Below are 10,073 nucleotides of genomic sequence, written 5' to 3' on the forward strand. Positions count from 1 at the left end.
TTTATGTTCACTCCTTCAAAAAGTCTTAAAAAACCATTTGCGAAAGACGTTTTGCCACATTTTAAATCCCCCCCCCTTAATACGCAGTATCTGTTTCTAGGAGTCCCAAAAATGAATGCATTAACAATAGTAATTGCTACATTACTGAATTTTTTTAAATATTTGCTATAATAATCAGCTAAGTCAAATACATCTTCGTCTTCATTATCTAATAATATATATCCAATTTCTTTGCAGCGTCTATCTATGTATTTTCGGCCTGTCTCGGTTTTTAATTGCATGTGCATTTTTGCAAACACTTGATTCAATTGCATTTTTAGCTAATTTTTTTCGGTCTGCAGAAAACAAAAAATTTCTTGCATTTTATAAATGCTTTTTGTGCTCTTCATGATAATTGGTAATTTTGCATGGCGACCTATCGCATGTCTGCCCTAAATGCGCATATTCGTACATTAATCGATAGGGATCACATATTTCGTGTGCTATAGCGTAATCTACCATCAGTTTGTGGTTGAATTTTACTGACGGGTCTGGTCTAGAATCTTGAGAGCACAAACCGCATGGTTTATACCAGGGCTCTTTAAAATCAGTCAGACATGTTTCTACGCATTGCTTTAAATAAACACCATAAACACACTCATTTGGCATAATTTTTAATTTCCTTAGTTCTTTTTTAATATCCGCGACTCTACGTACAGTTTGAAATTGCATTACCCTTTATGTCCCAAATTATGATGTTTTTCAAAAACTTGTGCAATACATTTTTTTAATGCTCAATTTAGCTGTAGAAAGACACACAAAAATTGAGATTCATTTACAATAATTATTTTTATTGTAATAACACAGAATATTACACGGGACTTTAAAGTCCCGTCGGGATTTATGTTCATTACATTGCCATTACATCCATTAGTATGAAGCAGAAAAAAATATTAAATACGAGGGCAATTCAGAAACTAACCTCCGGTTGATTGAAAAAAATACACCAAGTTAAGTAAAAATATTTTTATATATACATCTTACAACTACATCTTTGCACTATTTTTCGACATAGTCTCCATAACGATTGAGGCACTTATCGTATCTCTTCACAAGCTTTGAAATTCCTTCTGCATAAAAATCACCCGCTTGTGCCTTGAGCCAGCCTGTGACCGCATCTTTGAGCTCTTCGTCGTCATCAAACCGCTGGGACCCGAGCCATTTCTTCATACGCATGAAGAGGTGATAATCGCTTGGCGCCAGATCTGGGCTGTAAGGTGGATGGTTGAAAACGTCCCACTTGAAGGACTCAAGAAGGGCTGTTGTTCTGCGAGCAGAGTGAGGACGGGCGTTATCGTGCAAAAAAAACGATACCGGAAGTCAGCATACCACGGCGTTTGTTCTGTATAGCCCGTCGTAATGTTTTTAGTGTTTCACAGTACACGTCTTGATTAATGGTCGTCCCACGTTCCATGAATTCAACCAACAACACCCCTTTGGCATCCCCAAACACCGTTGCCATCAGTTTTCTGGCAGAAAAATCTTGCCGGGCTTTTTTTGGTTTGGTAGGCGAATCTGAATGTGCCCACATCTTTGATTGTTCTTTTGTCTCAGGGTTCACGTACTTAATCCAGGTTTCGTCACCGGTCACGATTCTGTTTAACAATGGTTCTCCTTCGTCCTCATAACGTGACAGAAAGTCTAATGCAGAGGCCATTCTTTGACTTTTGTGGTGGTCGGTAAGAATTTTGGGCACCCATCGTGCACAGAACTTACGGTAACCCAATCTTGCTGTCACTATCTCGTACAAAAGAGTCTTAGAAATCTGTGGAAAATCAGTAGACAACTCCGCCATTGTGAAACGTCGATTTTCACGAACTTTTGCATCAACTGTCTGAACGAGTTCGTCAGTCACCAAGGATGGTCTACCACTCCTCTCTTCATCATGAACGTTTTCTCGTCCACTTTTAAATAAACGTACCCATTCACGGACAACTCCTTCACTCATAACTTTTGGTCCGTACACGGCACAAAGCTCACGATGAATAGCTGCTGCAGAGTATCCTTTGGCTGTAAAAAACCTTATAACAGCACGCACTTCACATTTGGCGGGATTTTCTATTGCAGCACACATTTCAAACTGCCACAAAAACTAAACTAGCGCAGGTACGATGTTCACTCGACTACGGCTTGATGCCGACTGACCTGCTGAGCGTGTGAATGCACAGATGGCGCGCTACTCCCCCCACTACCCGCACTGTGACCAATCGGAGGTTAGTTTCTGAATTGCCCTCGTATAAATGAAAAGTAATATATTTTTACACAATTAATTATGGTATTGATAAAAGCAGTTCTTTTTTTCATTAACACAAAGAAATACTTTGCATAATGTGCACTGAGAATGCGGTCGTGACTCAATTTTTTTCGAAGCACAAAACTCACACCGTCCTCCTATTTTTTACAAATACTGGCCAATGTGCATCTTTTTTTTGTTGTCTTATGTCATCAGAAACGGAAAAATTTGCTGTCTTGCGTTTTTTGGGGGGTGGTAATTCACTTATCTCTCCAGCATCTGATCTAGGTCTTCCCCTTTTCTTCGAAGACACTTTTGACATTGTTATTAGACCTTGTGTTACCCTTCGTTTGTATTCTACAAGAGGTATTTTATCCTGTATGTCAGAGTAGCAAATATACGAGTTTACCATTGCAATTTCTATAATACCGAAAAAGAGACGATGCCACCACTTTTTGGCCTTTCTATCTCTATCATATAGTGATTTTAGCATGTCACTTTTATCCACGCCTCCCATGTGACTGTTATAATCTCTTACTATTGTAGGAGCTGGTATATCCATAATTGAACCATCTTTTTGTTTTCTTTGAATTTTACAAACTTCAGTTCCATGATAATTGGACAAGAAAAAAACACAGCGGTTGTCTTTCCATTTGAAGTATGAAAGTCCTTGGTCTGTTATTCGACAGTCAAAATCACCCCTTTTCAAAGCTGTCTACTGCAAGAGACGGTAAACCTTTGCGATTACTTTGTACAGTTCCACATGCATATATACCAACATATTTTAGATATTCATACAATTCCACAGAGGAAAAAAAGTTATCCATCATTATGATGTGATTTTTATTGACAAGAGATTTGGTTAATTTATGCACTACACTCCCTCCTAGACCAAATCTTTTGAATTCTGAATCATCTTTTCCCTGATATACTTCAAATTCATACATGTAACCTGACATATCTGAACGACACCATAGTTTGTATCCTCTTTTTATTGGTTTTTTAGGATTGTACTGTTTGAGTGTCGAGTGGCCTTTGAATAATATCATGCTTTCGTCTATACTTTGTGTTTGATGAGGCATTCTCAGTGATTGAAAATTTTTATTTAGTTTATCCGTAAGTGGTCTAATTTTATACAGTCTATCAGTATTTTGCTTTGGTATTACTGCATTGTCATTTACATGCAAGTTACCTAATATCTGGAAATACCTATTTCGTGAAAGAGTATCAGGAACAACAGGTACAGAATAATCTATATCACTGCTCCAATAATTTCGTACTCGAGGTAAACGGTGGTAGCTAAATAACATATTTAGTCCCAAAAATCCATAAAACTCCTCTTTAGAAATAGGCTTTATATTCCTTTGTTTTTGATTTGAATAGAGGTTTGTTTGAAATATAATATTACTTATAATTTCATCGTCTAAAAATGTTAAAAAAAAAATCGGTAGGCAATGTTTTACCTTCGAAAGCTGATACACATGTTCCATGAGTTAAGCTAAATATAGGGATAGTTGATGTACAATCTCTTTTCTTCCAAATTCTTTTTGGTATAATTTCTTCACTTTCAGTGTCTTCACTTGAATCGCTTTCAGAGTCTGAAATTTTATGAATGTTTGTCGGATTCAAACTTTGATTGTTTGTTTTATTTTGTTCTGGTGAATCTTCGTCAGAACTGCTGTCCTCTTCTGGTGTTTCAACATCAGATGGTAATTCATCCCAGATAATTTTAATTTCTTCTGGCGTCAAGCCTTTTCTTCGTCTATACATTATTCTAAAAAAATAGAAATCGAAAGAATTTTGTAAATGGGAGGGAAACTCTAAAAATTTGTAAATACTCAATGACAAAACAAAAAACCATTAAGAAATGCAATACTTCAGGATAATTGAATATATTCAAATGTTAAAAGCAAATTATAATAACATGCAATAACAAAAATCCATTTCAAAAAAGAAATTAGTCAATTTTTACCAGGACTTTTATGACCCAACGGGACTTCAAAGTCCCAAAAGAACAATAATACGTCATGTTAGAAAATTTTCACTGAATTGGTTATGTTTTGAATTAAAATTACAAGAAAGTTCATAAAGAATAGGTAAAAAAATATAAAGTACTTACCAATAAATATTCTGGTGTTACGAAGCTTGGAAGTACGTCAGTAATTTTCCAGCAAAATGGCCGTTCAAACTGAGCGCATGACGAAAGTGTTCACTCATATCCATGCGGAACAAACCGTTTATATAGTGCTGCCATCTACTGATCATTAGAAGAAGGTTTAAATGAAAGAACTTAAAAGTCCCGTTGGAATTCATGAAAGACTTTTAATTTCACTTGACTTTATATTAAGTGGGACTTACAAGTCCCGTCGAGACATAAAGGGTTAAGCTAACTAAAATATCTTTGTCAGTCCTAGTTTCCCAGGACATGAATAAATTTACTTGCCCATTAAATTCTTACACTATACAACGATTCAACAGATTTTTTCGTAGTTTCTAATGAAAATAGAAGAAAGAACTTACCGACTCGACGATTAGACTTAGCTCTAAATTATGATCTAAGGGATTTCCGGTATGGCGAATGACTTTAGGGGAAGGAATGAAGAATTCTGAGAAAGGTGAATTCTCGTATTGTGTTACATACGTTTCATCTGTAAAAATATCCTCAAAGTCATCAAAAATATCCTTCCATGTATCTGGTTGCGAAGAAGATTGCGAAAAATTTGCACTATCTGTAGATTCTTGCGAAGCAGTGTTCTGCTTCCCTAGCTTCTTTTTGTAGGTAATCCATGAGGTAATTTTATGCCTTAAGCAATTTTTGACTTTTGAAATTCATTTCTTTTCAAAAGAAACGGGTGAAAACCGAAAATTTTGGGTTCCAATTATTTTTCCGACTTCGAAAAATTCAAGCTGAAAATCTAATGCAACGACTTATGGATAGAGAGATAGGTAGACCCGTTCCTACTTTTTCGGTTTTAGGTGAAACCGGACATACCCTTTCTTCGGACACAAATGAAAATTGCATGAAGCTAAGCAGTTTATTGATTATTATTTTTTGGTTCGCCATTTTTGGCCATACATGAGCATAAGATTAGCGTCTGTACCAGAAGCACGGATTTAAGCGTCTTAACTCTCATTGGCTGTTTCAATCATCTGATCCAAATGAGTAGGTTTTTTTTCTTTGCAAACTGTTGCCATTTTGGCAAACTAACTCGCTATTGATAAAGAACTTTTCATATTTGCTTTAAAATACTATTATAACACAATGTGTATATACCAATATTTTTTTTAATGGTTGTAATGCTTAGAGGATTACAAATGCGACATTGTAGGCCTAATATACACTGAAGTGTCAGAAAAACTGGTACATCAATTTAATATCGTGTAGAAGCCCCAAGAACATGCAGAATTGCTGTATCACGGCCTAGCATGGATTAGAAGATATTCTGTAGACAGTTCACACCATGATTCCTGCAGGGCAGTCCAACAAGCATTTTTTCCCACAACAAAGGTTAATATCGTGTTACCGGTCCTTCACAATATATAAAATATAATTTGTTTACATTTTACTGGTAGTCATTCAGAATTACTTTGAAAAACATTTTTGTGACATTAATTTTGGACATGAGTGTACATATAAAATCATAAAATTCAGTCTGTAATGGGAAAAATACATTATATATATAAAAAAATTTCATCTATTTTATATTAAATTGCAATTAAATTATATTATAAATACCGTAAGAGAACTTGCTCTTACTCAACATCTTAATTATGATATAACTTATACTTGCTTTAATATCCATAGGGTATGATTGAAAAGTCTTATAACCCGCTTATTGTATACCATCCTATACATTTATTTTGTTTCGCATTGAAAACTTTTCTTCTTTTCGCGTCTCTAGTTATCTTGGCGGCATCATCTAACAGTTAAGCTGTCTTTCCGGTCCAAGCTACTTGTTCTGTCTTTTATTTAATCGGAATACAATGACAAATTATTTTTAAAGTTAATTGTAAAATCCGAACTTTGCAGCATGTCTTGCCACTGGAAGTTTCATACGCATAATTTTTGGGCCCTGCTATAAAAGCAGATGTTATATGAAAGTAATTTATGTATTAATATTGTAGAACACGCAGAAAAAAAACCATATTTAACAGAGATGAATGTTATGATTACATCCCCGTTCAACTCGTCTGTGAAATCTCCCAAAAAATTTCCGAGTGGAGGGTCATTGTCACTACAAATAGCGTAGATAGATACAGAACATTTTCTCCATCTCTGAATAGAGTTTCAGCCGAGCCCAAGCTGTAGTGATTGCCGCCAAGAAAATATTGATGCCAGTATCTTGAGGAATGAAATCTTTTTTGATATTCGTCTTTAGACGTCTTTAACCTACGAAACGGAGAGGGGGAACCACGAGATCAATACCCATCTCTACATTTTTTTTAGTATGAGGATTCGTATTGATACATAATTTAGATATTTTAGATAAAGTTGGTTACAAGAGGAATAAAACGGCTTACCTTTTTTGTAGGATCAGCTAACATATTGTTAAATGCAATCAAACTGTCGACATACTTGAAGTGGCATTTATTGATATTCATTCCCTCCTTCAAGAAAAAAAATGATTAACTAATTACACAAAGACTAACAGTTTATTTATAAAATAAAAAATAGAATATTTTACCTCCCGCAAGTTTTGCGACTTGTACGTCACCCTGGATTTCTTTTGATTTCAGCAAGATTCAGAAAAAACTTTCAGCACAGGAACCACAGAGTGAAAACAAGTTTGTCATTACTTCTAACAGGACAACAGGTAGATCGAGTCAATGCCGAAGTAATCATGAATACTTCGGAAATTATTAGAAATAATTTCGGGATGGCCCACGTGATAAAACAATAGTCTTGCAGTCGATGACCTTGAAGAAATTCTTTCAATTCTAAGTCATCTTTTGATCTGCGTTTAAAGACGTGTTCCTATTCATCGTTGACTAATTAACCTTGATTCCTTAATCTGGCAGTTATTTCCTTTGTCCTTTCAAACAAAGTCCTCATATTAACTTCAGATAAGGAATTAAAAGTGCCACCGAAACATTCAGGGCAGCTATGGTAAAAACAGTGCTACAATAGGAATTCGTTTTATTGATATATTCTAACAGCAGTACCCACACGGCGTTACCCGTGGCATAGCATCCAAGAAAAAAAATTAGCTTTTTAACTTAGGTCTAGCCTCCACCTGATATGACATGGGCATGTTACGCAACATCAAACAAACTTAAAAATATATTTAGAAATTATCAAAAATAGCTGTAAAACGATTTTTTATAACACACATTAAAAAATATTTAGACTTTTAAAAAGGTAAAAATATGTCCGTAGACAAAACAATACACATAAAATATGCAATAGAAAAAGCTGTTTTAAATTTTAAAAATATACAAATTAGTCATTGTACCCACTGTTCCACACTTGTTTATCAACTCTGTATAATTTGATACGAAAATAAAATTCAGCTTACTTCATAAAATTTCTTTGTTAACTATAGTGGTTGTTTTTCCTCCTGGTGCCAAGACAAAAAGGTGTTGTATGGATGTAACTCTAGAAAGTGCCACATAAAGTTATCCATAAGAAAAGTATTCTTCGCTTATGTCAATTCCAGCAGTATGAAACGTTTGTCCTTGGGCTTTTTTTACTGTCATGGCGAAACAGCCTAACTGGGAACTGTACACGTTTAAAGGAAGGCGGTAAATCTGTTGGAATGAGAGGGATCTTTGGAATTAAAGCTGATTATCCAGAGTCAGTTAAAAGCCCTGCCTCAATAAAGAATTTTTTAAAACTTTTTATTTGTAATTGAGTGCCATTACACAGTTTTGGAGGGTTTAAATTACGTAATTGTATAATAGAAGCACCAACTTTTAAAATTAATTTGTGTGGAGGAAGACCTGATGGATTAAGAGAATTTAAAAATTCAATTGGATAATGAACAGCTTCTTCTCTATCCACAACTGTGTCCATTGAATAATAAACTTGATCTGAGGTATTGAGTAAAGATAGTACCAAGTTGTTGACTTTCTGGACATGATCATTTGTAGGTGATAAAATTGCTCTTTCTTTAAACCAGGCCAAAGTCTTATTGCGAAGCTGATTGATATCGGGATAAACCTTAACAATCAATTCCTGAAGACTTTTAACAGAAACACAGAAATCATCAGTAACGGTGATTTTCCCATCAGTCATCAAGAGTTCATCATTCCGAACTTTAAACAATAAATCGGCAAAAAGGACATTATCTTCTGAAGACAAAAGAACTCGCATATTGATTGTAAGTGATAATATTGTAATTTCTTGCCAAATGCATGAACGTTTGAGAGAAGCATTTACTTCATCAGCTCTTGTTCTTCTAGTTACAACAGACAAAATTTGGCGAAAATCTCCAGAAAACAAAACTGTGCAACCATCCATAGGCGAGTTACTGCACCTGATATCACTCATCGTCCTGTGTTCCTTCGACCGATGTTTTATGTGACATTGTTGCCTCATCCGTAACAATAAATGAACAATTTTTTAATAATTTAGCGGTGCTGCTTTGTTTTGAAACGTTACATACACTAATATCATCAGCACAAACTTTTAAGGGAAGTTTAAATATGGCATGTGTTGTTTTTCTACCTGCTAATAGTGTGGCTGCGATTCCAGAGGATACAACAGCAAGAGCAATATTCCCACCAGTTCTTACTTTGGCAAGTATCAAATTAATCAAAAATGTTTTGCCCGTGCCGCCAGGAGCATGCAGGAAAAACAATTTACCATACCTGTTTGTTATGCTGGATGTTATTGTATCATAAGCCTTTTTCTGATCCATATTGAGTCGTCGTTCATTATGTGCAATTTGATTCTAACATCCGAGATTGATCATATAACTCTTGAATATTCATTACTGCTTGACTCTAGATAAAGTTATCAGGTAGAGGAAGACCAAAGTCTTTGTTAGATTTGTTTTCAAGATATACTACTATTTTGTTGATCTCGATTAAAGCTTCATTAAATATGCTTTGATTGTAATTCATGTCTTCTAATGCCAGCTGCATTCGTTGTTTTGTTCAATATTTCTTCAGTCATGCTTTCTTGATGATTGTTCCAAATCGTCAACAAATCAATAGCATGACAGAAAACAATAATAATAGCAAACAAATACCTAAGTGATGTTGGCAAACTGTATAATGCAGCTTCTAATAAGGTATTTTCCTAGTGAGAATCGCTTTCCAACATTCCCATGGCTCAGCATGCAGCTTGAAATTATGGTAATTCCACCCACATTTCTTAAATATTCAAAAATTAGATCCTTGAACTACTTGAAGTAAAATCCGTAGATGGAAGCATTCACTGTTGTTAGGGTAGATTACATATACTTGGCAAAGAGCATCTGATTTTTTAACGTTGTCATAACCATCAACTGGAATACCTTGCTTCCTACGTTGAAATTTCCTGTTTGTCGCATTCCAAGTATAAAAACCAGGAACTGTGTCATAAGTAAGAGACTTAGCAAAGTCATCTACAATACATAATTTAAAAATTGCAGTTAATGTCGTATCCCTGGAATTATTTACAATATCACTTGCGTTATTGGCTGTGAAATATACTCACTGTGCATTTTCAAAGTGCCTCCGAAACATTCAGGGCAGCTATGGTAAAAACAGAAATGAGAATTCGTTTTATTGATATATTCTAACAAGGCGAAGAAAGGAATAATTGAGAGTGCGTACTAAAGTGTTTTTGAATTACCTTACGTGAAATTGATAGATG

At 35.0% G+C, this 10,073-nt stretch overlaps 2 protein-coding genes across 2 annotated transcripts; both read right to left on the bottom strand.

Moving 5' to 3' along the window:
* Positions 1-2,967: 2,967 nt before the first annotated feature.
* LOC129956728 (piggyBac transposable element-derived protein 3-like) lies at positions 2,968-3,354 on the bottom strand. The gene has a single exon (XM_056068666.1). It carries the CDS (start codon positions 3,352-3,354, stop codon positions 2,968-2,970), a length of 387 nt encoding a protein of 128 aa, XP_055924641.1.
* A 5,400-nt stretch (positions 3,355-8,754) lies between these two features.
* On the bottom strand, positions 8,755-9,132 carry LOC129956729 (uncharacterized). Its single transcript, XM_056068667.1, has one exon. It carries the CDS (start codon positions 9,130-9,132, stop codon positions 8,755-8,757), a length of 378 nt encoding a protein of 125 aa, XP_055924642.1.
* Between the last annotated feature and the right edge of the window lie 941 nt (positions 9,133-10,073).

The sequence above is a fragment of the Argiope bruennichi genome, chromosome 11 (genome assembly GCF_947563725.1).
Source record: "Argiope bruennichi chromosome 11, qqArgBrue1.1, whole genome shotgun sequence".
NCBI lineage: Eukaryota > Metazoa > Arthropoda > Arachnida > Araneae > Araneidae > Argiope > Argiope bruennichi.